The following is a 25,322-nucleotide window of genomic DNA, read 5'->3' on the forward strand; positions in this document are numbered from 1 at the left end:
TGTAGAATGTTTGGTTTTATTTGTCTTTACAAACTAATCTTAATTCATGTAGCTGGAATACCCTGTATACACACATGCAAGCAGAATTCTTGGTTATATGAGTGCACAGAGAGACGAACTATTATTACCTTGTGGTAAAAGCAGTAGTCCAAGCAGACAGAAAAGTTTATACATGGTTATGCACATCTTTACAAAACAAGTTGGGAGTGGGTCTAGATATTGAGTGCCAGGAATGCGTTAAAGTTTACATAAGAAGCCTAATGTGTCTTTTGAAGATTCCAAAATGTAGAGAAAGTAAGACGCTTTGTTTAGATTAGTTTAACACCATCCCAAAGATGTAAACATGGCATTTAGATCTAAAATGAGTAGCTACTTTGCAGATGAACTAGTATTGACAAACAGGATACAGTTTAGATTAGTGCCACCAAATTCTTTTTGGCCCCATAAAGCTTTGTGTCACACCGTAATACAATGGCCTGTTTGTGTTTTGAGCTTGCAGTTTTACCATAGCTAAAAAAGCAGACTACTAAGAATTACAATCAAAACTTGGTATAGGAATTTTCTTCCAGCACACGTTTTCTTAAATTTTAATTTTAAAAAATCTTGCTGTTAGTAAATTCACTATAATCACCAATAGCTTTGTGTGTATTTGCCATCATCAATGTGGACAATTCCAATTTTGAGCATTTGACCTAAATGATTGAAATTGATGGCCAGTTTTATAAAATTGGATGACATTTGTGCTTCGCTTCACCTTCAAGAGTAGATCGCGATAACGTAATCGAGCCTAGCGCACATCACCCTACAAACTGCTAGCCTGTTTCGGTTCTTGATGCATACCTCAACCGTGCCGTAAGGAAATAGGCTGTGGGTGTAACATTGCCCACTTCAAACTATCATAGAATGTCTATTGCAAGCACACTTGCTTGGGGCCCACGACATGTTCGCAGGGAAGCATGCAAACCTACTCAGCTGTTCACTTCTTTGATAGTTCTGCTGCTGCTAAAGATTCTATCTGAGCGCTTAGTAATGAGTGAGCCTTTAAAGGGCCCGTAAACCACCCAGAGGTCAAAATTCATTTTAATTTTCAGAATTGGATGGAAGTAATGCAACATACTATTCAAATCGGGCTGCTTGCTTCATGATGCTGGGAGACCACAGGGCAGCTCTAGATGACTGCCGCCAAGCCTTGCAGAGAGATCGACGCAATTCCAAGAGCCTGCTGCGTGAGGCCAAGTGCTATATTGCACTAGGGGACCCAGCTGCTGCATTGAGGACCCTCCATTCGCTGCGTGTGGTGGATCCCGAGAATCCAGCACTTTTTCGTGAATTGAAAAGTGCAGAGCTTCTGCAACTTTTCCTGGATGAAGGCGATAAGGCCTACAAAGCACAGAACTATGAAAAGGTACCTTACACTTTTACGTGAATGTTGGCATGTTCAAGTGCTACACTTAGTAGTAAAATCTTTGAATGACCATGTTTGAATGTGCTAGGATGTCCCTAGCTTGATTGGAACACTTGTTGCCTCTATCAATCAAGCAGCATCCTACTAGAAGTGAACTGGTAGTGCCTCAAAATCTTTTTAAGCATTTATATGGCATACACATTACTGATTTCTTAATAGATGGCTAGATGAAACCATGCAACTTTTGTTAAAAGGTTTTTTGTATACCAGTGTCAAGTTAACACTGCCAAAGGTGACATCCTGAAACATTTTGTGCAAAAAATTTAGAGGTACACTGAAAAGGAAAACAATTTTTCTGCTATTAGTGAATTCCTTTTCACAATTTCAAGATCGCTGTGCTCTCCATGAGAAGGCGCTGTAGTTCCGTATCTTATTACAGCACTTATTCACAAAGTTATTGAGGCAGCATGTTTACATTGTACTAGTGTGCAGTTATTTCTCCATGAGAAATTTTGGATTGCGAGGTCTTCTACTGGCTTGTGGTCATTTGCTCCACTGTTCTAGGTCATTAATCTTGAACTGATTGAATGATTAGGAAGTGCCAGTCCTACTTTTCTGTTTGAACTTGCAATTCATTGCCTGTTCAGGAATACCACAGTTGTGAATCTAAAATGGTCTGTGGTGCCCTGTTGTATGCTCAAAGGTCTCATTTAAATCTGTCAGCACTCGCCACACCGGTGTGCTACCATCGAGCGGCTGAGCAGTTAACACAGTGTATACTATGATAACATTTGTACCAGTATGTAGCATGATGTTGAACAAAAATTGTTTAATCAGATTTTGCATTCAGGTGTCATCGCTTTTAATAAATAAATCTTAGAAGTTGTCCTATATCAGGGTGCAGTGGATCTTTGTGCCATGGTCCAGTCAGTGCAATTCAATTTTTCTGCTTATTTAAGGGTGTGTAGGACATATATTTATCTATGCTACAAGTTCTGAAAAATAGGAAGGAAAAAAGTGTAAATATAAGTGCTTGTTTTATTTGTAAGATATACATCAACTGTCATGGGAGCAGCACCTATGGTGTACAGTTGAATCTCCTAAAGGATTTTAAGGATGCAAATTATGTCTTGATGAAAAGAATTTAACTTGTAAACTAATAAGAGGCAAAGCATCGTTTGTAGAATTATTTCAAAAGAGTTGAAAAACAAATGGAAGGAAATTATTTAATAACTAAAGTGTACCTCTGTCCTGCAGTCTGACGCCATTGTGGCGGAGGGCGTTGTTGAAATTGAGGTGGTCAGTGTGAGGGCAGTGAAAGATAATGAAGTTCACGTTTGTTGGTTGAATAATTTCCTATCTGTTCATAATATTCACTGCGTCTTCGTGTCCCCGTGCACTTTTCTATTGTTTGAAACTAAGGTAACTTTGCTCTACTTGTGTTTAATGGACACTCCCTGTTTGTACAGGTCATCCACTACATGGATCGTGCATTGCAGCAAGCTGTTTCTTCTTCTAAAATTGAAATCCTCAAAGCCGAAAGTCTTGCCCAGCTGAAGCGATTGACTGATGCTCGTCAGATTGCCAAGTACGTGCTTGACACATTGTTGTTCCTCTCTTTTATGGCATGATATCAAATTCTGTTGATTCGTCACAGATTTCTTAGCGTTGTCACAAACTACAGTAACACCTTGTTACTTTGAAAAAACAGTTAGTGTATCCATCATTTAATTGTGTCAAACTCGTGTTAATTAGTCTGTATGTGGCCTCACACTGTTTTTTAGACTAGCCTTGGAGTGCAGTGTGCTACTATGAAATGTGAAGGACCAGAAATGGCACTAGCATGCAATTGAAACGCAACTTAATCTGCTATGCCATATTCAACTAAAAGTGTATTGGAAGAGCAAAAACACAGGAATGTATAAACATGGGCAGCTGCTTATTATTCGATTACTGCGTGCTAACTCCTGCATAAAGCTCTTTTGCCTGTGGCGTTTAACTCTCATGTTACAACCCGCACTTTACTTTCGAATGCAGAAATTGGGGAGAAAACTAGATATTACAAGGGTGCCTGAAACCAAAATTTCATGTCATCGAGGGTCCATTATTTCACTAGTTACTAGAAGATGACACAATTTCATCTGTTTTCTAGTGGAGTCTCTTTCTTCTCCTCTTCTTTCCCCCCCTGCATTGTGTGTCTTTAGCATCATGTTGCAGGCTGCATACTTTTGAGTTTAGTGAAAGAGAGCAGCTTTTCAGATGTGGAACTTTCAAGCGAAGTGGACATCACACCTATGAGGCTAGCTCATTCTGTAATGATAAGTGTAAAAGTGGTGACAAATAGGTAAATAAGCTACTCATAAATGTTAGCACCTCTCAGGATTGTAGCCAGAATATTTTTCCGGGAGGGGGTGTGGGGTCAACTATAGTTTTTGTTTATGCATGTATATATGTGCAAGCAAAATTGAAACATTTTGGGGCTCCCTGCCAGCTGTTGAGCTACTTACATAATGGCCACTGTGGTATTATGGTGTGTAAATGCATAACAATAAGCCTGAATCGTGCGTGGTTTGCATACAGGTGTAGAAGGTATTCCACCATCCTGTAAAATGCTTTTCTAGCAATACAGCTTTCCTTATTCATGCATTGCTTTCTGGGAGCATTTGTAATTTCAAATGGTTTTACACGACTGCTTTTTGAGTGCTCCTAGTCCATATGCACTGTATCACCAGTGCAGTCATTCCACTGCTGGTGGTGCTCTTTTGTATCGTATGGCAGCTCATGCATGGTTTTGCTGTGGATCCACTGTGCATCATGCTCCTTTCACTCTCAATCACTCCTCAGAATGCATTATCAGTTTGGAATTTTCAACCTGTTCAGTGATTTATATAGTGCTAATGTATTGTAAAGCTGCAATGAGCAAGGCGACTTCAGGAATGTGTGCAGCGTTTGTTCAGTGTAAAAAGATGACTTATTAGTTCAGAAGTCTTTAGACAGTGGAAGAACTTTTTCTGCTCAGTTTCTCTTGCCCCGGATTACATGTCATAAATTTCATTGCTCTCGGCAAATCGGAGGTTTCCCTTAATACTCACTGTGCGCATGCACAGCTCTAGCATGACCCCTGCTTCTCTGTTCTCCACAATAGGTGTCGTTGCTGCATCGGGCAATGAAGATCTTGCCTGGGAAGCGGAATATCATTTTAGCAACTTCAGTGCAGTGCAGTGCAGTGCAAAGTGCTCGCATGTGCTTGCATGGCAGGGTTTCTCTGTTGGGCTGCTGGCTGTGCCGACAGAAAACAATGTCGTTTTCATATACTGAAAGCAAAGTGTCCAGTTTCCGAATGCTGTTCGGGTACATTGTATTTCATTTCACATTCTTGTCGACAGCGATACGTAGCTCTCAACCAGTCATAGCAAGACTATTTTTGTGATCTCCAATGTTGCGGACATCCAGTGCAGGAAATTCAGAGGGGCATCAGGACCTGTCTTACAGCTTGTTGCAATTTTCTCTCAATAAGGGGAAATGCTACCAAAAAGTTTATTTAGTCTATAGGCTAGTGTATTAAAATTCTTGCTGTTTTCATAGTTTTTACACCGATTTCAAATATGTAATCACTTTTTTAGTAACTTGCATAGTTTTTGTTTTGTTCCACGACAATGTGTGAACTATCACTCTTTTTGGATACAGTTTTTATGCCACTTAACTGTTATGGTTGTGAACAACTAATGCAAGAATGCTATATGAGTTACATGTGTAACTGTAAAATACAAATAACTAACAACAAAGTGGATATAAGACATTTTAATGAACAAGAAAAATTAAGTGAGAAGTTTAAAATGCTCAACCCATGCTTGCTTGATTTAGGTTCATAAAAATTATGAGTGATATCGGGTTTCAAAGAAGATAATGGCACTCTTCTTATTTCAAGGAATATTTGGGAGAAATTTCATCCCAATCTGGCCATCAGAAGTAACAATAACATTGTGTCCAATTTCAAAAGTTGCCCACTATTACATCTTGAGAAAAACGTATTTTACACCTAGAAATGAAATCTCATCCATGTGGCTAAGGTGGGCTTTTTAAAATGATTTATTCCATCATGAGAGCTTGGGAATCATGATATTAATAAGTACCAACTAATGATGATGCCAAGGAAAGTATAGAGTATGTTATGAGGAGTAATTCTAATGTGAATGAGAAGAAAGAAAAGTTCACAAAAAGATAACTTGCCACTGGTAAGGACCGAACCTACAACCTTCAAATAATAGGGCTGATGCTCTACCACTGAGCTTTGGTGACAGTCATTGGTCCATCCACTTTATCCTCCTGACTTCCAGCTATGGTGATTTGTCCAATATATTGGACATCAAATACTCCATAACTACAAAGATCTCAGCATGTTTTCTTCATCAAACACCATTTTTTCAATATTTTCGACATCTACTAGTGCCCTCTATAAAGGTTTGTCGAAATTGCACCACGATATCCCGAAACAAAGAAGAAAACATGGTGGTGTTCAAAAGAGCAGCGTAATAGAAGTTTAACGGCGAAAATTAAGGTCCACTTTTGTGTAGTTCTTAAGCATTTGTTTAATGTTGAATATTAAGTTGCAGTTATTCTAGAATTTGTCATAATTTTCTTTGGCAACCTTGTTTTGTATTGCATCAGGCCCACTACTTAACGCTTCAATTCGGTTCCAGCGTCCAATTAATTGGACATCACGCCATACCAAAACCAAAGGCATCACGCAAATAATAAGCTTAACTTTTTATCTTCGTAATCTACACACCCAGTTGTGAAAGATTCAGGAAATTTGGTGGGCCAAAATCCAACCCGGAAGTCAGGAGGTTATAGGTATATATGTGCATTTACATGTGAGAGTGTCGGCTAGTGCTGCCTGCAACCATTAAGGTAAGTGTCGAACACACCATTTCTTTTTGCCTGTTGGCATCATGTAGCACTTGATCTTATTACAAGCTGGCAGCTGACCAATAATCCCTTGCATGTTACCTGAAGGCATCAAGCCAGCCAGAACTAGACCCTCGCTGTAGGTAGACATGCATACAACCACAAGTTCATTGAAGCAGGATACTACACAGTGTCTAAGTGCAATGGCTGCATATTTGCTTTTTTAGTCTGCCTATAAAGCAGACTGCATTTGTTTTTGTTTGCCTTCGACATCTACATTCATAATATTATTTCATTTACAGCTTGTTCTCAATCCTGGTGACTAGTGTATTCATGATGAGTTCATGGGTATCATGTAATGATCAGAGGTTCTTGTTTGTGCATTTGAAATTGAAGTTGTGACTCATATTTCCTTACATTTTTCAGTAAGATAATGCGTGCTGAGCCAACAAATGCAGATGCCATGTATGTGAGAGGCTTGTGCTTCTACTACGAGGACAACATTGACAAAGCACTGCAACACTTTCAGCAAGTTTTGAGACTAGCACCAGATCACAAAAAAGCATCTGCAGCATACAAGGTTTGTACTCTTTGGAGTCCAAACCATAGAGCCATCTGGTCAAATATGCCTTAGTCACAGCCTTATTTCTACTGTTTTAACAGTGAATACCTTTGGAACAGCTATGATTGAAAATTTAGTGTGGCTGGCATTATGTCATGCTAAAGATGTGACCTCAAAAGAGCATAAGTGCTAAATTCTTCAGGTATGTAGATGTCATAGTAAGAGAACCGTTAGCTCAATCTTATAACATACCTTTTTAAATATACGATTTCTTTCCAAGCACAGTGCTGAATATGAAGCTGGAACAAGCATGTAATGTATGATGCCTATTCAAATGGATTAACAGGGATTGATGCTTTGAATTACCAATTTGGCCGTGTTGAATTTTTTTTTTTTTTTCACCTTGCACTTCCTAGTGGTTAGTCCTACCATTGCACTTCATAAACCATTGAAATATTCCTGCTTTGACTGAATAGTGATTTTTAACAAACCTTCACATGAACGAATGTGTGCTTGATGGGAAAGTGGGCATGGCTGATGCACTTGAGAGCAATGTGTGCCGCTCATGGTTAGGCTTCTATAACATCAAAGTTCTGTAATGAAACGAACCCTGATGTCAACTGTCAAATCATGGCATCAGCTTAGCAGTCTGACAGTGTTGAGCAGTAATAATCGCAGTAAAATTAGACCAGCTATTCGCTTGGTGTTGTTTGGAGTTTGAGGAAGATTTATTCTTTTCTATAGATTTGCCACATGTATAAAGCGTGGTGGTAGTGGTGATCTTTTCAGCCAGTTTCCACCAGAATCAGTTTTGCTTCTCTTGTTAAATATGATAGAGGGCTGCATCTTGTGTCCCTAATCGTTCCTATAGGGGCGGAATCATGCACACATCTTGAAACCATTTTGTAACTTGATCTAAATTAGGTGATGGTAACTCGAGCCTTGATTCGAATGATGACAGAACCTCAGTGTCAAGCTTTGACAGGAACGATGTTTTGCATCAGCCTGAGACAGCCACAGCTGTTCAGGATTTGGTTTTGCTTATGGCCTCAAGTGGTTCCCTCTGCCACGTGTGCGTAACTGCCAACTTTTGTGTGTGGTGTTAGGGGTACTCTGGGTATGTGCAAGCACATGTCACTCCAGTGAGATGTGGTGGTGTTGGCTCTGAAGTTTCTCTTTTGCCAAGAAGGCTGGCTAGAGCACGTCTTGTCCCTGCGCAGCGAAGCACGGACAAGACGGAGTATTGTCTCTAGTTTAATTGACAAATGTTTGAAATACACGAACATGGCTCTCAAGGGCATATAAATAGGCTGCATAGTATGTTCTGACAAATGTGCAACTCTACGCCAATTTTATTACGTGAAATTGTGGTTCACATTGAGTTTGATCTACAGTTATGTATCTAATCAACCCAGAAAGAGGGCAGTGTTCAAAATTCATCATTCATGTATTTTAAAGACGACGGAGCAGCACGATTTGTAAGCATCAAGCGTCCCTTTTTTCTCGGTAGCATTGAGCGGCTTGTGTTCTCAGATGTCACTTCGGTTTTTCCATGAATAAATGTCGTAATTGTGAAATTTTTGAGGGCTAAACGAAGTATTTATAAGAACAAGAAAGACTGTACATGCGCTTGTGAATGCCTTGATGCATTGTTCATTCCTCGAAAAATTTCCAAAGCTATGCACCATCTCGCCGAATTTCAAGTTTTGTTAAAAATTTGACAACACAGGTTGTCGGCTTTTGTCATACCATTTTCTATCAAATAAACAGCGGCTGCATTATTTAGGGTGACTTGATATAGTCTGCTTCGAGACACGTTGAAAGTTTTGTTGTGAACGAAAATCAAGGAGGAAGGTGGCAGAACTACACCTTTCATGCCATACGCGACGCTTAATCATTGGCAAAAAGAAATTTTTTGAAGCTGTAATGTGGTAAAATATTTCTGTTGCCTCATGACAATTGGAGGAGCTTTTAAAATTCAGTTCCCTTTTCGAATATTTTAGTCTCTATGACATATTTCTGCCATATTTTCCCAGCAGGCCTGCAGTTCAGGACTCTGTACTGGTGCAACATAGCAGCGGCCGTTTTTTTTTTTTTTTCAGTATTTTTCTTTCTTATCGAAACACCTTTCCATTCATGGTCAGATTAGACACGTGGAAGCATGATGGTTTCTCACTCCTCATTTTGTTTGCCCAGTTCACAATGCAAAAAGCTTGATGGCACGGGAATTCTCCTGGCTAAATTTTCTCGTAACTGAGCTTTCGTGCTCTTTGTATGCCCCAAGGAATGCAGTTAGAGTACAAATTGAAGTAACGAGCCTGACACTTAGGTTTGGGGATAGCAATACAGATATACGATATCTGTATTCTTTCAAAGGTGAACATTCAGCAGAAGTCTGCTTGGTTGGGATAACAAAAAGCTTGAGAAAAGATAAAACTCCAACCAATATTTATTCAAAGAAACTCAATGTTTTGAAGCCTGATCAGCTTTTTCTTCAGGGGTGAAAAGGCCCGAAATGGGCAGCTCGTGCAAGGTTTGCCACGACTTGTCGTTAGTCCTCAAAGTAGAGGGAGGGCAGTGTACCTATTCGTGCTGCATTCAATGTTTCCTGGTGTCTGTTAAGTGAGCTAGGAATCAAAGGAGAGCCACTGGTGAAAGTTTTTTTCCAAAGTCACCGCGCTATGAGGGCTGGTATGGTCGTCAAACCGCTCGGTGTTATTCCATTGCACTGACTGAGGTCATTCCTGTGCTGCCACATTCTTTCATGGAAGTTCTTGGTTTTCCCAGTTTGCACACGCAGTCCTGTACACGAGGCCCTGCACTTTTCCGCAGGTACAAGGTCAAAAAAGTTAAAGACGAAGCTGAGCCTGATTTTTTTCTCTTGCCCTTACTGGTGGTTCACATTTCGGTTTCAATAGAGTGAGTATACTTATGCTCACAAAGTATCATTTTGGCAGTTCGCTGCTACACTTGAAAGGAAAGTGTACTTTGGAAATGATGGCAGTGGCAATTGATCGATTTGTAGCACCATGTATACTTGTTATTTTTGAGCCTGTGTCTCATCGTCGGACATTGTCTTTGTGGAAGTAGCACCTGTGGCACATGCCATCTTAAATGACCCACACCAGTGTGCCTGGAAGTAAACAACGCGACGAATGCAGCCATTGCACAGCATGTGCTGCCGCATCCCCCTAGCGTACGTGGCGGCAAACTGCCCGATTGGGGGAGTAGCGAGGGTTTTTTTTTGTATTATGACTTGTTTTAATACACAGCAGTGCTCCTTATTACAAAAGCAATTGTTTAAAAATTGCGTGACCACCACTTTAGGCAACAGCGTATTTCTGTACAAGCGACTGGTATTGAGGCTACACACTTCGTCGCAGCAAAGTGATGTTGGGGAACGCACTTGCCGGCAAGTGTACATTGCAGCAAGTGAAACTGAACTATCTTGTGTGACAGCGTGCTAATGACACTCGCAGCAAAGTGTACTAGCTCAAAGTGCACTTAAGTTGCCACGTCTGAAAGAGGTATTAGTCGATCCCCCAACTTTGGATTTCGAGTTTAAATAAAATATATCAACATGAAATTTTGTAAATGTTGTACAAGACCTTTGAAACAGTATGCTACTTTGCATCTTGTGTGGTGTTAATTCTTTTCCTTTGTGTTTTTTATAGAAAGCCCGTATATTAAAGTCAAAGAAGGATGAAGGAAACGAGGCATTTAGCAAAGGAAACTTCCAGGAAGCATTCAACATTTACACAGGTGCTCTTGAAGTGGATCCTAGCAATAAACTTGCTAATTCAAAATTGTACTTCAATCGAGCAACTGTGTGCTCAAAGGTATGTACTGTCCACAACTGATACATTCAACTGAGTTGGAATACAAAAGAATCCCATGCAGTGATGAAATTGAGACTGTGGACTTCGCTAGTGTGGAATCAAATTATGGTTGCCAGACCTCAGGGTTAAGACTCACACTCTCCATGGAAAAATGAATTTTTCAGTGACATCTTATGAGACAGAGTTTCAATTTAAGGAAGTTTTATTGTAGACTTGTAATAATTCAAACCCTGATAATTCATACTTTCAGTTCATTCAAATGAAATTCAAATTTTTGGCTGGCCCTCTATTCTTTCAATATTTTTAAAAGCCTCTTAATTCAAACTTCATCATTCGGTTAATTCATACTTTTTGCAGGTCCATACCAGCAAATATCTGCTGCTTTCCCTCTACTATTTAAAAATTTTCATGCTTACATAATCTGAGCAGTCTAAAAAGGGAAAAATAAACACCTCAAGCATTCAAGGAAAAAGGCTTTACTAGTAAAGAAATGCTTGAAACAAATACACACATGGTAAACCGTTAGGATTCTTCACTGGTATAGAGAGCTTTGTGCTGAAGGCACATACCTATAGCAGTGGACATTGAGAACATTACTCCTCTGCTTTCTGTTATTTGCATATAGTTAGGGTTTAAAAACACATAAAAAACTGTGTTGAAGTAATTGAAGATTTTACAGACTATGTTGTATAGGGGTTAAGTCGTATAGACTTGTGTGCTGGTTGAGTAATTTATCTCACTATGGGTAACAACCTGTTCATACTGTTGGAGAATGAGTGTGTGGCAAGAAATTTAGAAGAGTGCATAACAGGGTGTGTGTTGGTAAGACAGCACATGAGCGTCACAGTGGACGAAATAGAGAACAGAACACTCTGTTCTCACTTGTGTCGGTCTTTTTAGGGGTTTGTGCAGTTGCCAAATTAATTCCATTCAGTCACAGGTTCAGTTTTGGCACCATTATGGCATAGATCGTGGCCGTATAGTAGAATGCAGTAACTGTACATAAAAATACAAAATGTCTACTGCTCTGCAGTATTGAGTGGTTTACATTTTGGGTGCTGTAGAACTCTGGATAATGTCAAACGGGTCTAGGCTTACAATAACCCCACTTAGAAGTTCATAACATAGTTCCTCGTTAAAATGTGCTTCCTAGTCCTGAATCAAATCATTGGTTATTGTGCATCTTGATGCGAAAGGTGAATTTTATAAATAAAATTCTTGTATTTGAAGGGGCTGCCTAGGAAACACTCATATAAATGTATAAGATTGGGCTTAAAATGATAAGATTGCATATGACATAGACAGCAATGAGCACGGCATTATTCTATGGACAAGGAATTTCATTTTTAATTTACATCTGAAAGTCGTGAAAAATTTGCCCCTAGCATTGCCTATCATCGTGGGTCAGCCAATCAGCAGAGGTGAGAGAACTACCTCACAGATACTTTACTCGGGTTAAAAACAAGAAATTCATGACATAAAGTTTCATTTCATGCACTTCTGGCAGCATCAGACCATTTATTTTCTCACATTTAAAGAACCCCTGACAGCAAGAGTTTTTTTTTGCGACTTTTTATAGTAAATTGTAGCTTAGGGGTCTGGTAATGCTGAAACTGAATCGTCAATTAATGCTAGCATCGATAATTTAGAATACCTAATTTTGCATCAGTTTGAAACTCCCACCTAACTACAATAGGAAACTAGCGTCCCCCTGCAATGTAAACTCAAGCTTGCATGACGCTCAACACCCAATTTGTTTTCAAATAGGGGGACCCATGGGCGGTGAAGGATGAAGTGATGGGGGTGCTTTGAGCGTGACGCCCTCAGAGAGAAGAAAAATATTCCTGGTTAAGCAGCCAAAACCACCTTGAGAGCAGCCTGACAACACAGAATGAGGGGGGACAAACAATGGTCCTTGCGATGTGCCAGTGGGAGTATTGTGTGCACCCTGCAACACCGACAATACTTGATTGACTTCTTCCGGTGTCACAGATAATGTTGATTGCGGCACCCGAGTACTCGAATGAGGATGCACCTTTACTTTTAAACCAACTTGAAATATCTTGCAGGCAACGGGCTCATGACTAATAGATTGGTCAAAAGTGCCCTTGCATGCAGAACTCTCAAAGAACACAAGCATCTTTAGTTTCAAAACTTGGTGTCAGCGGTCCTTAGAAGGTGGTAATTGACAACACTGCAGGTGCTTCTTTAGAGTTCATCTACTTCAATTCATAACAATAAAGTATTTCTCATCTCAGTTAAGCCTTTATTGGGGTGAGGCAACCGTTTGTCATTTTGAAAGTTTGCTTGATGAGGGGCCCTTACCAAAGACTTTCTTGGTGCTTTGTCAGCATTTCCTAGGCGTAAGCTGCGTCAAATAAATTCATGCATACACCATTATTAACCCCAAACAAGCACTTCACCTTCACTGCTGGCCCACGTGATGGTTGAGTGTGTGTTGACACCTGCCTGTGGAGAAAAGCCTCCATGGTGCCCTAACCAGCAGATTGTATAAACATTCAAAAGGGGGAAAAATTAACAAAAAAGACATTTTTGGTGAAAGGTCAGCGATGCGGCTGATTTTGTATTATTTTCTAACCATATCTGCGAGTAAAGTACCAGTAAAGTGCCTGTATTCACCGGCGCTGAAGTCAACTGTAATTTATAAATAACAAGGTCCTTCTCTTATTCTGTGAAGTGCGTCAAGCGAGTGGAATCACTGTAGTTTGTTCCACGACACTGGCATTTCGTGCACTTCTGGCAGCATCAGACTATTTATTTTCTCATATTTAAAGAACCCCTGACAGCAAAAGTGTTGTTTGGGACTTTTTTACATTGAATTGTACCTTAGGGGTCTGGTAATGCTGAAACTGAATCGTAAATTAATGCACTGTTTCTGGAATTCACCAAGTATTACACTCGTCTGCTGTGGTTTTTCATAATAAGTAACCAGAACAGGAAAGACTGTGATATTAATGCTTTATTTGACCAATGCATGCTCTAAACTACTGCTATGGTAATATTTTTATTGTTGAGTGATAATGTATTAGTTCTGCAAAAAGTGTATGTGGTTCTAGTTTTTTACTTTCATCAGCACAATTGACATCAAGTGCAATAACGAGTGTTGTGCATGTTCCTACACCATTTGAAGAAGGCAGAATGTAGGTAAAAATATTCTCTTAAAAATTTCTGGTAGTCCGAGAAACCACTGCAGTACTGAGCACTTGAGACAGTCCTTTTTTTTTTATTGATGCAAGATGGGAAGGCATTGAAGGACAGTAGACAGTCTCTTTAAATATCTCTTGCTGTGCATTACAGGGCCATATAATATGGCAGAGCTTTCTTTAACTCGAGCGCAGAGGACTGAAGTAGTCTGCAACAGCTTGTTTGCAGAAGCTAGCATTTGGAATTTAAACAAAAGCTGCGAGTCTAGTGGCTTTTGCTTGCTATGTCAGTAGAATTAAATATTTGGTATTATTTTTTTCAGTTGGAAGTTTCATTCAGCCTTTGATGTTTTCTTTGGTTAACAGATAAACAAGCTCAATCAAACACTTGAAGACTGCACTACTGCCATATCACTGAATCAAGATTATCTGAAGGCTTACATGAGGCGTGCGAAAACGTAAGCCTTGTGCATACTACAAGGGCATATGCTCTGGACTTCATTAATGCAGACATACCATCAACAAGATGTTTTTGTTTGCAGCTACATGGATCTGGAAATGTATGAAGAAGCTGTCCGGGACTATGAGCGCATCTTCCGGAAAGAACATACTCTAGGTGCTTTTCATTTTTTTAGTAAAGTATTTTCACCATAGCAGTAGCATCTTTCTGCAAGCTGGGGTACCATGCATATAAAGAAATTGAAAACTGCAGGGCTTTTTATGCCATTCTAAAGAAATGTTGCCACATTCATTAAAACTACAAAGTTCTGCATCTTTTCGCTTGCAAATAATGGCTTTACGATATCTTTGCTACTGTTATGACACACCTGCCTACTCTGCCAACTTGTCCCGGAGACTCCAGACTTCTGGCCGCTCCTGCTGATTGTGTGTGTGGGTGTGGCCATAAATCACTCAATCGATCAAAGAACTTTATTTTCACCAAAAGCAAAAACATTTACGGTGAAAAAACGTGGCCTGGAAAAAAGCTGTCCGATCTCCCGATTAGTATACCTAAACCAAATCGATTAAATCAAACCGATTAGTATACCAAATTTCCCGATTAGTATACCTAAACCTACCCGAAATAAAAGTATCAAAGAATAGCAGCTTTGAGAATTATTTGTTTTTCAGAAATATCGGCTTACTGTGAGATCCAACCCCTTTATCCAATGGTGTGGCGTTGTTTATTTGTGCTATGGTATATATGCAGTGCACGCCAAGTTAACTTCACCATTTTACTATGTTATCGATGAAGTGGGCTAAAGGCGGGAAAAACTACTAGATATTGCAAGTCGTTGCACATCTCGCACGGCAAATCCAATGTCATTTCTTTGCGATGTCATTTGTTCGCTGTCACATGGGGAAACTAATGTCATTTCGGAAAAATTAACGTTTTTGTTCAAATGAGTTTCCTAAACACATGCGCCCAGCTTCAGTTCACTGTACTCACACTCAGTCATGTCGTCGGCCATGTTGGTTTTCGAGTGTGTCGTACAGCTGTGGCAAGTTGTGTAAAATGGCCGCGTTTATATTCAAAGAGCACCTTGTTACCCAAAAAATTATTTTAGTGGATACATGCATGTTACATGCAAGCTTCAATACATCTTCATTTCTCCCAAAGCCACGGCTTCGGAGTGCTGGGGTCATGGTCATCATTTCAAAATTACATTTGTGTTCGCTGTTTGACAGCACGCAGGTAAAATGACATTAGGTCCGCCTAATGTCATTAGTTGTAAATAATGTTAGCTTTGCCATGTAACAGGGGTATTACCCTGCGCACATGATGATATTTAATGTTTTGTGGCACAAGGGCCATTTGTGGTCAAATAGCATCAAGGCAACTTAAATTCTGCAAATGATGACAAGTGCAATCGCAATGGGTAAATTCAAGATGACTGTAAAGTGGCCTAATATACTGCGCACTGCCTAAGAGATCTACAAGGAGAAAAATGCTAAGATGAAGCGACTCTGGACGGCTGTTTCTAGATCTCTTGCTTTGCAAGGGACCAGAGAGGCGTGCATTAAAGATGCTATTTTCCTACAGAAACATCCTATTGGAGTAGACGTGCTACCGATGTCTTTCACAGATAACTTACAATGTGCTGGCAGCTTGAAAGGACTCTAATAGCAAATGCTGGTGAAATTCCTAAAAAACATCGTGGGATGAAGGGGAATATTCTCTCAACATTCCTTTTTTTTGCATGTTCTCTATAATTACAAACCCACTACGGCATCTCTCATAATCATATAGTGGTTTTGGGACGTTAGACCCCAGATATCAATCAACATATCAATCCTTTAATTACAACCGCCAGTATGACTGCCGATGTGTAGAAAAAGCTTTACTGCAACCCTATAGAGCTGTCTACAACGTTACTAGAGACCTGATTTCAAGCAAATGCCTATTTTGTTCTATGCATTTCTATTGTACCACTTTGATATATGAGCATTAATTAGAGGTTAAAGAGGGCTTTTATATTGTTTTTATAGTGCCTATATAAACACTATTTAAGGGGGAACATGGTTTTTAGGGCTCTCTCATTTATTTTTGAACCAAGTGTGACAGAAGTTGGCATGCTTACTTAGTTTGTTCTCCTGATTCTAAAAATGTAGTTATTTTTTTCTGTAGCTTCATTAGTTAATTAAATAATCAAGATAACAATTTCTATTGTTCTTACCATAATAGAAAAATAACCTGCCAAAAATTTATAAATAGCATAGGGATTGACAGTAGAAAGCATAAGACATGCAACATAAAAAGCAGTTTTTTGAATGGGTCATTATTTCTTACATTACAGTACACTAAACTTTACAGCCCTGAATGTGGCCATTGTGTGGTCACACAAAAGACTAGTTTGAAAAACTTGCATCAAGAGAAATCAAAATCTGCTTCCTATGTTGTGTGCTCCAAACATATAGCTTCATGCTGCAAAATAAAATATTCTGCTATCTGTAATAGTTTCAGATATATTGCAGTAATTTTTATGCAAAGTGGCCTGCACAAGTAGGCGTTTGGTGTGTAGCGACACCACGGACCCGAGCTAACGGGGAAGTTTTGGTTCCCTCCCACGCTTAGCCGTGCGTGGCTTTGCCGTGTCCGGGGAAAAGGGGATCCTGAGGGTTGAGCCGACGCTGGGTGATTGGACCTTTAAGGCCCCCCAGCAGAGGAAACACACCCCTTTGGCCCCGGCTTCACGTAGACGGCACCCTTGGGCTGACCCACCCAGGGGAAATCGGCAGTCACCTTTTCCTATCTCTCTCCCCTACAACTTTGTCTTTATCTCTCTCTTTTTTAGTCTTTCCTGTCTACTTCTCTCTTCTGTTTACTTCCAATTTTCCTGGTGGCAAGGGTTAACCTTGTGTAATTACTCAATCTTGAGTAGTTATATTTGGTTATAGTGGCAATGTACGGCTGGCGTCTGCAGCCTTATGCTATTAAGTGCTTCAGCGTCCCCTGGTTGGACTCCATGGTGGGTGGTCGCCATTGCTGCCGAAAAAAAGTACACTACTATGGGAACACCTGCATTTCCCCGTCTCCTAGATCGTCTTCCGCCTAAGAGGGGACGCACCGATGACATATCAATTTTCAACCAACCCAGACAATGCTTTCCAAAATTCCATGTTGTGCACAGCGAAAATTCAACAAAACAAGCCAGAGCCATATCTCCATTTCTTGTTGCGAAATCTCTGACTGATGTCTTTGGCCCAGGGTACAAGGTTACAAAGATGGCTAGCAGAGACCTTCTTCTTGAGCTGCCTGAAAAACGTCACTATGAAAAACTTGATAGTCTTTAGCATTTGGTGATATCCCAGTATCCGTTTCACCTCACAGATCAATGAACACCACACGCAGAGTTGTTTCAGAAGCAGACCTTCTTGAAATGTCTGAACAGGAACTGCTTGAAGGGAGGAAAGAGCAAAATGTCACGGATGTGAAACGAATCGTCATCAGACGCGACAACAAAGAAATACCTACCAAACATTTAATACTCACTTTCGCATCTAGCACACTGCCTTCATTCACAATGCCAACAAAAGAAACTAGAGGGATGTGGATTTGGCTACATAGTCCGCAATTACGAGTCGGCATAACAAGCAGGTGCTTCCGTGTCAGCCCATTAAAATATTAACATGCGCCCTCTGTAAAGTCGCCTCATAATCTTGTGGTTTATTCAAAATAGTGTAGTTTGTACTGTTTTTTTTTTTGTGCATTTTTGGTTGAGACACTGTGCAGTCATCCATACGAATGGGCAAATCATTATCATTATTGTCGCCAGCCTCTTTTTTGTAAACAGTGATGGGGTCGACTGCTCAAGTGCACTGGGGCAATATGCACAATGTAAGTTTACCAAGAATGCATTTGAAAGTTTTTGAATGCAGGTAATGTTACTAGAGTAGATTAGTTGTGCACTTTCGTTCCGAAAATTTTGTTCATGAGGGACTGCAGCAAAACTGTTTCATGGTCACGAGTTGCAAAATGCGTGTACTCCTATGGGCATTCGCCAGTTCTCTGAAAATATTTCATTGCGGTGAGAATCTCATTCTCTTAAAATTTCGTTATTGTGGGTTTAAACTGTAGCATGTAGTTTCCCGGGCATTCATGCAGTTATGCACTGGCAAGTTTCTCTCGAGCTGTTAATGTAGGGAGCTGCAGCCGCTAGTGGTACTTGCAGCGGCTAGTTGTACTTGTGGTTCAACCTGTGCTAAGCTACATTGCTTTCAGTGTACTGCATCAGGACTGAGTGTTCTTACTTTTTTTTTTTCCAGAAAACAAAAGGTTACTGGATCAGGCTAAATTAGAGCTGAAAAAGAGCAAGCGCAAGGACTACTACAAAGTTCTCGGTATAAATAAAGATGCCACTGAGGAGGATATCAAAAAGGCTTACAGGAAGCGTGCCCTCATGCACCACCCTGGTAATTTTTGTTTTCAGTACATCTTAATTAGTATTTGGTTTGTCAGAGAAAATGCAGGCAAGCCTCTGCTCCAGTATTTTAATTTAAAAGTAAATGAAAAGAAGGAGTGCATGCATGACAACAATCCGTGGTGCTGCTTGTATGGTATCACTCATGTCTGATGCATGCACTCTCAGTAAAATTGTGCCACTGTCGGCAAAGTCCGTTCATTGAACATATGATGGGATAAGAACAGGAATAAAAGGATACACAAGAACAGGATACACTATGGCTGTGTAGTGGTTGCAGTGCTTGGCTGCTGACCCGAAGGTCACGAATTCGATCCTTGCTGTGGCGGTTGCATTTTAATGGAGGTGAAATGGTAGAGGCCATGTGTTGAGCGATTTTGGTGTCCGTTAAGAAACACCATATGATCGAAATTTCCGGACCCCTCCACTCTGGCATCCTTCATAATCGTATCGTGGTTTTGGGACGTAAAGCACGAAATAATATTATTATGCATTTCTGAAAAAGCAATATACAAGCTCTGATCTTTACTTGTGTCAAATCGGCATGGAGGTATGTATGGGAGGACTAGTTTGGCAGCATGTGACCAGCAGTTGATAGCAGCTGCTGTTTTCAGGCCATTGCATTAGGCAGACTAACAAGCTACTTACTAGTAGTTTGTAATACCATGTGGCTTCCACCTACAGTTTTCAAGTCGTATTCTAATTAAACATAAACATTTCTCACTTGGTGAAAAGATTCTAAATGCTGGACTGCCACAGTCTAGGTGTTTTGGACATGGCAGTAGACAAGTAAGTGTTGACATTGATTCACAAGGCACCTTAGCATTATTTTTTCTAGAGAACCCAAAATTCTCGCCAGCAGAAGCAGATTGTGAGAGAAAGTGGGGTTGAATGTAGCACTTCTTTCAGAGACATTACTGTAAAAGCATGGTTGCTTTCTGAACACACGGTCGATGAAGGCTTCTGTGAATCAGTCTCCCAAGTTTGGTAGTTGCCTACTTTACATCTTCTCTTCTGATGTACAGATTGGTCTTGCACCGGATAAAAGAGGTGGCTCGTGTGCTGGAGACCGCAGGTTTGTTAGGAACTATGTGAATAAGGACCCATTGAATGAGACAATCTACGCATAAACTGTTCGTTGTCACTTCTTTCATTTCCTCTACAAAGAGGCTGGTGTTGAGTGTGTAGGCTGGTATTCCACTCACAAGCAAAGCCAGAATCTTGTGAAAATATTTGAACCCACAGAGTGAAGATCTGAAATCCACAATTGGATGGAGGTGTGGGACGCGAGGTTTGTGACTCTTGAGAAGCCCACAATATCCCAGCTGTGTCTCGGCTTGCAGGATCCTGCTTCTGGGTGTTGCTTGAAAATGTCAGACTGGAGTATGTTTTGTTCTATCTGAAGAGTTTCTTATAAGTCGGTTTCAAGATTTTGAATTTTTGTTATTGCAAGCTTCTCTGTCAAGTAAAACTGTTGCGCTTTTCTTGTGTGCAAGGAGAATAACAGTCCTTGTAGGTGATTCCATGCAAGATTGAACAAAGCATGGCTGGTTGCCCTCTTAAATTTCTTTCAACATTTTATATAGTGTTGCCTGATGAGTGGTAAAAAAAAACATCAATTCGTTTCGCTGGAAAAAATTTTTGCAAAACATAGCAAATCAATAATGATAAAGAGGTAGAGTGCCACGCTTACCTGCTCTGCTGTTTTTTTTTTTTTTTTTTTTTTGGACTTGCAATGAATTATACAATATACATTAAGGCTACGTACCTCAAATTTGTTTAGCTAAATATAGGCGTACTTGTGCTTACGTTCAATGACATTTCAATCTTCTGCGTAGTATAGCTGTTTTTATAAAAATTCTCAAATTTGACCTAAAGGTTGTCTAGTTTACAGGCCTTTATTTCAAAAAAGGCCTATGACAGAGTGGCGAAAAATTCTGCATTACTTTTTCTGCATGCTTATTTATAAAACTGCTAAAGCTTATTATAATAACACTTTCTATAACAAGATATAATCATGCTAACTTCAAGAAAGAGCATGCAAGGGAAACTTCTGACGACGATTAAAAAAAAATTAGATATTTTTAACTTTTCCCACATATTCTCCTGCACATCAGCTTTGTTGCATAATGTTACATAATGCATATTGTGATTTCACTTTCAGTTACAGCTTGTCAAAAAATGATTTTCTGGAAGAATATGCAATTGTAGATTGTACTTCCTGCCCGCTAAGTATGAAATGCAGGCCTTTACTTTAGTTTCTTAAAAAGCAAGCAGTACTGAAATAGCTCTCAACTGCACTGAGGACGCCAATTTCGAAAATATTTCGTCACTGGAGCGGCCATGAGTGCGGGATCACTGAGCTAGCAAGCGCGCACAGTCCATGTTCGGGTGTGAAGAGGGCCTGTCGAATAAGGCCTTTGCTCAATACTGAGCACATGTGGTTCTGAAGATTATGTGAAATTTGTGATCGCATATGGCTCTTCAATTTCGCATGAAATTATATTGAATAATGATGTTTTGCTGCTGTACTCTGTCACCACGAAAAGCACGTGCACTATCAGAGTCAAATGAAGCGTGAGCAGCGGACTGTGCGGACTGTGTCTTTATAAAGTGGCTGTCACCCGCGTATGGGAAGCGAGCGTTCGCAATTTCCTGACAAGAGTTTTTATGGTACTTCCCACTGAGGGAACGCAGTCATACTTCAACTTCCACGTCGATCCCTCGAAGTGTTTCTTGTGCGGACGCCAAATGTGGTCGCGGAACTTGAGCGACTGATCTCGAATCTGTGACTTTGGCCGATCACCTCTATTTACATGCCAAGCAAGTGCGTTGAAATCCTGCCATGCCCAAGTTAGATCAGTCATCTTGGGACGCTTTTGATGAAATATACAAGTACGTATTGCAGACGTGCTTTTGTTTGCGTTTACTCTGACCACACAAAAAGCACAAACAATGTCTACTACTGCTGCTGCTATGCGAGCAAAGAGCTGATAAAATACCATATTTACTTGCATAATGAACGCACTTTTTTTTTCTAAAAAAATCGGAGCAAAGTTGGGGGTGCGTTTCTTATGCGGGGTAAATTTTATAAAAATATTTTCGGGAGAATGAAAAAATGTGGTAATGCAAAAAAAAAGTTAGGTCGCTTAGTCTTTCGCAATTTACATACGCGTACACTGTTTGGAAACAGCTTCTTTGTTGCACTTTACTGATCTTCGGTGGTTGATGGCGCTATCTTCTGCAAGCTGTCCCTGGGCCACCTGCATTTAAATTTAAGCAACAGTGTTATCTGCTTGTGATGTCCAGGAGCGCCCTGCCCAAAAGGCTGCACTCACAGGGAATGGGGCATGAAAGGGCAGTTAGAGTAAAGAAAAGAAAAAGTAGGCTAAAAAAGAAAGGTGGGGGTGGGGAGGGGGTTAGTGAGCTTCGCTGGCTGTGTGCTTATCAGCTGGGATACACTTTCACCACTGGTGGACCCCACTGTGGGGCACAGATAAGATGGAAGACCTAAGCTATAGGCATGTGGCAACAGGCGAGAAGGGGGAGGGAGTAAGCTGAGGTGGTTGAGGGGGGTTGGCAAAGTAATAAAAGACAGAAGGGAGCCAATGGGTGAGGAGGCACCAGGTGTCGGTTAGGGGGACTGCAGATGATATGTAGGGGGGTGTGTTCATTTCGTGGGGAAGGGAAAATCAAAATTTTTATGACTGAAGTTAGGTATGTATTTGTTATGCGAGCAAATACGGCAACTATGCTTTATTGTCATGCGTGGAACTTACCCCCGGCTTTATCACAATCTATCAGTCTGAGGACAGAAAAACAAGCCTTCTTTACCCAGGAACACGCCGGACTGTCCACGCATGCGTGCTAGTTAATCCAGCAGTCATGGTTGCTCCTGTGAACAAATCGTTTTGAAATTAACATTCTCAGTGCAGTCGACAGCTATTTCTGTGCTGCCTTGCCTTTTCATATAGGCTTGCATTCCATACTTAACGGGCAGGAAATCCGATCTACAATTGCCTATCCTTGCGCAATGGCATTTTTTTGACGGGCCGTAACTGTAAGTGAAAGCTGATATGCTGAAGAATAGGTGGGGAAAGTTTATAAAAGTTTCCCTTGCATGCTCTTTTTTTTTTTAAGTTAGTGCGATTATATCTATTTACAGAAGAGCATTTATTTCAATATACGCATTGGCACTTTTATAAATGAGCATGCTGGGAAAGTAGCGTGGACTTTCCACTGCTCTGTTGTAAGCCCTTTTTGAAATAAGCCTGCAAACTAGTTCAGAAAACGTTTTCTGGGTCGATTTTGAGATCTTTTGTAAAAATATTTGAACTACTCAAAGAAGCGAAAAATAAATTGGCACAAGCACAAATATGCCTATATGTAGCTAAACAAATTTGGAGTACGTAGCTTTAATTCATTTTCTGTAATAATCCCCAAAGTCGCAAAAAACAGCAGAGCAAGTAAGCATGGCACTCTACCTTTTCGTCACTATTGATTTAATGTGCCTCGGGAAATTTTTTCTAGCAAAACTAATTGTGGATCTCTTCTTTCCTCTCATCAAGCAACAATATACAAAATTTTCAAAGAAATTTAAGAGGTCAACCGGCCATGCTTTGATCGATCTTACAAGGAATCACCCTTGCACCTTTTGAGCCCCCGAATGGCATTCTCCTCCTCCTTTGAAAGGTTGTATGGATAGCTGTTTACATTCAATAGGATATCAATGGTTTTAAGTTCGACTTGAGCCTTATGTCTTGGAACTGCTCACATTCAGAGAACACATATTCTTTTTCTGTGCACTTGGCAGATTCATGTAAGTACTTTAAAAGCCATGGTGTCATCGTCATGAAAGTGGTCACACATGTGCTTTTTCTCTGGTCTCTGCACTCTGTAATGTCTGAGCCATGCACCAATCTGCATACAGTTTGTGTTACGCATTTCGGTGAAACTGGCAGCTACCTCCATACATGGTTCTTAGGAGTTACTCTACAAATGCATCTGTGCAGAAATTTCTCAATTGGCTGTGGGCTTTGGAAGGGGTGAATGGATATGTATGCATACAACGAATTGTCAAAAGTGCATAGCTAGGACAGAGCTCTTAAGTTATTAACAAAGTACTCCGTGATGTGCAGTGTTACTGCTTCATGTTTATTGCCCATTCCCTGCTCATTTTTTTTGTGTACTGTATAGAATGAATCTTCTAGATTTCATTATCTCTAGTTCTAAGGCTGCTGATAATTTCTGTCAATCTGCTCTGTTCTTTGTAGGCATTTCAGGCAGTGCAAGTGTACTGTTGCAATGCATTGTTTTGTTTTTGTATATTCAGATCGACATTCCGATGCTCCTGAGGACATAAAGCGAGAACATGAGAAAAAATTTAAGGAGGTTGGAGAGGCCTACAACATTCTTTCTGATCCGAAGAAGCGAGTGCGATATGATGAAGGGCATGATTTGGATGACATGGACAGCTCTAATTCAGGTAGGCTGGAAAATCATTTTTTGCAGAATTGGCTGATGCACTTCTACTTCTGTTCTTGACTTTTTTTTTTTTTTTTTCAAAACTTCCAGGTGGTAGTCCTCCCGTCTTCAGGACATTCTTTGAAACCCCTGGATTCTTTGCCGGTCCTGGTTCTTTTCAACATGAAGCAGGGTTTGGCTTTCCCAGCGGCTTCAGTTTTCAGTTTGGATAAATCTGGATCTCTGCTGTCAAGTGTGTTTGTTCATATCATTGTTATAAATTTACAGAATAATTTGTCTACAGTCTTCAGGCACAGAATACTGCCAGATGCTAAGTAATTTCTTGCCTCCTCTGTCAAATCCATGCACGGTCAGCAAATGACGAGGTTCATAAAAGGTGCATGATGATTTCTGTGGATGTGTTCATTATTTTTGTCATTCAATTTTGTTGCTTACTGTCAATAAAAGCATTCCATCAATGCTCGTTTTAGTGTTTTAATAGTATTGTCACCAGAAAAGTCCTCTCTTTCTGTCTTCATGATACACTCAAACCTTGATACTATAACGAACTTGGATATACTAACAAATATTGGTGAAAACAAAGTAAATGAAAAAAGAATAGCTGTCATACAGTGCTGTATTTATTTATAACAAATTTTCGGATCGAACAAGGTATTTTTGTGGCAGGTGTGATTATGTGATAATGAGGTTTGAGTGTAATGCTGTCAAAAGCGAAGTGAGGCATGAGAAAGAAGGTGTGCTCCGAGATAATCGGCGTAATTCAGTGAAACTGCTTCTCGGCATAGCACCGACTTCATGGTTGCTAAGATAATTTTTATATTTTCAAGATATTTATTTATTTTTAATTTTTAAAGAAACCAAAAATTTGCTTTTTGGAGCATAAAACATGCTAGTTTGTAGCATCTGTTTTGAGCAGATTGCAAAATATTCTGACTCCTGGAGTTTAATATCATTTAAGCATCTCATTAATATTAACCTATTTTAAAAAATATTATACATATATTAATCTGCACTGTTGCTCAGTTAATAGAAACAAGT

At 40.0% G+C, this 25,322-nt stretch overlaps 1 protein-coding gene across 5 annotated transcripts in view; it reads left to right on the forward strand.

Annotated features, from left to right (window-relative positions):
* The window catches only part of LOC119176084 (dnaJ homolog subfamily C member 7), a 106,218-nt gene extending 81,472 nt beyond the window's left edge, over positions 1-24,746 (forward strand). For all 5 annotated transcript variants that reach the window (XM_037427212.2, XM_037427210.2, XM_075876865.1 and 2 more), the window contains exons 3-11: positions 1,092-1,405; positions 2,875-2,993; positions 6,740-6,893; positions 10,550-10,714; positions 14,245-14,336; positions 14,421-14,494; positions 18,646-18,792; positions 24,133-24,285; positions 24,375-24,746. In XM_037427212.2, coding sequence (XP_037283109.1) covers positions 1,092-1,405; positions 2,875-2,993; positions 6,740-6,893; positions 10,550-10,714; positions 14,245-14,336; positions 14,421-14,494; positions 18,646-18,792; positions 24,133-24,285; positions 24,375-24,496 — 1,340 coding nt within the window. In that variant the 3' untranslated portion in view covers positions 24,497-24,746. The remainder of the gene's footprint in view (positions 1-1,091; positions 1,406-2,874; positions 2,994-6,739; positions 6,894-10,549; positions 10,715-14,244; positions 14,337-14,420; positions 14,495-18,645; positions 18,793-24,132; positions 24,286-24,374) is intronic.
* Positions 24,747-25,322: the final 576 nt, after the last annotated feature.

Source organism: Rhipicephalus microplus, chromosome X (genome assembly GCF_043290135.1).
Source record: "Rhipicephalus microplus isolate Deutch F79 chromosome X, USDA_Rmic, whole genome shotgun sequence".
NCBI classification, from domain to species: domain Eukaryota; kingdom Metazoa; phylum Arthropoda; class Arachnida; order Ixodida; family Ixodidae; genus Rhipicephalus; species Rhipicephalus microplus.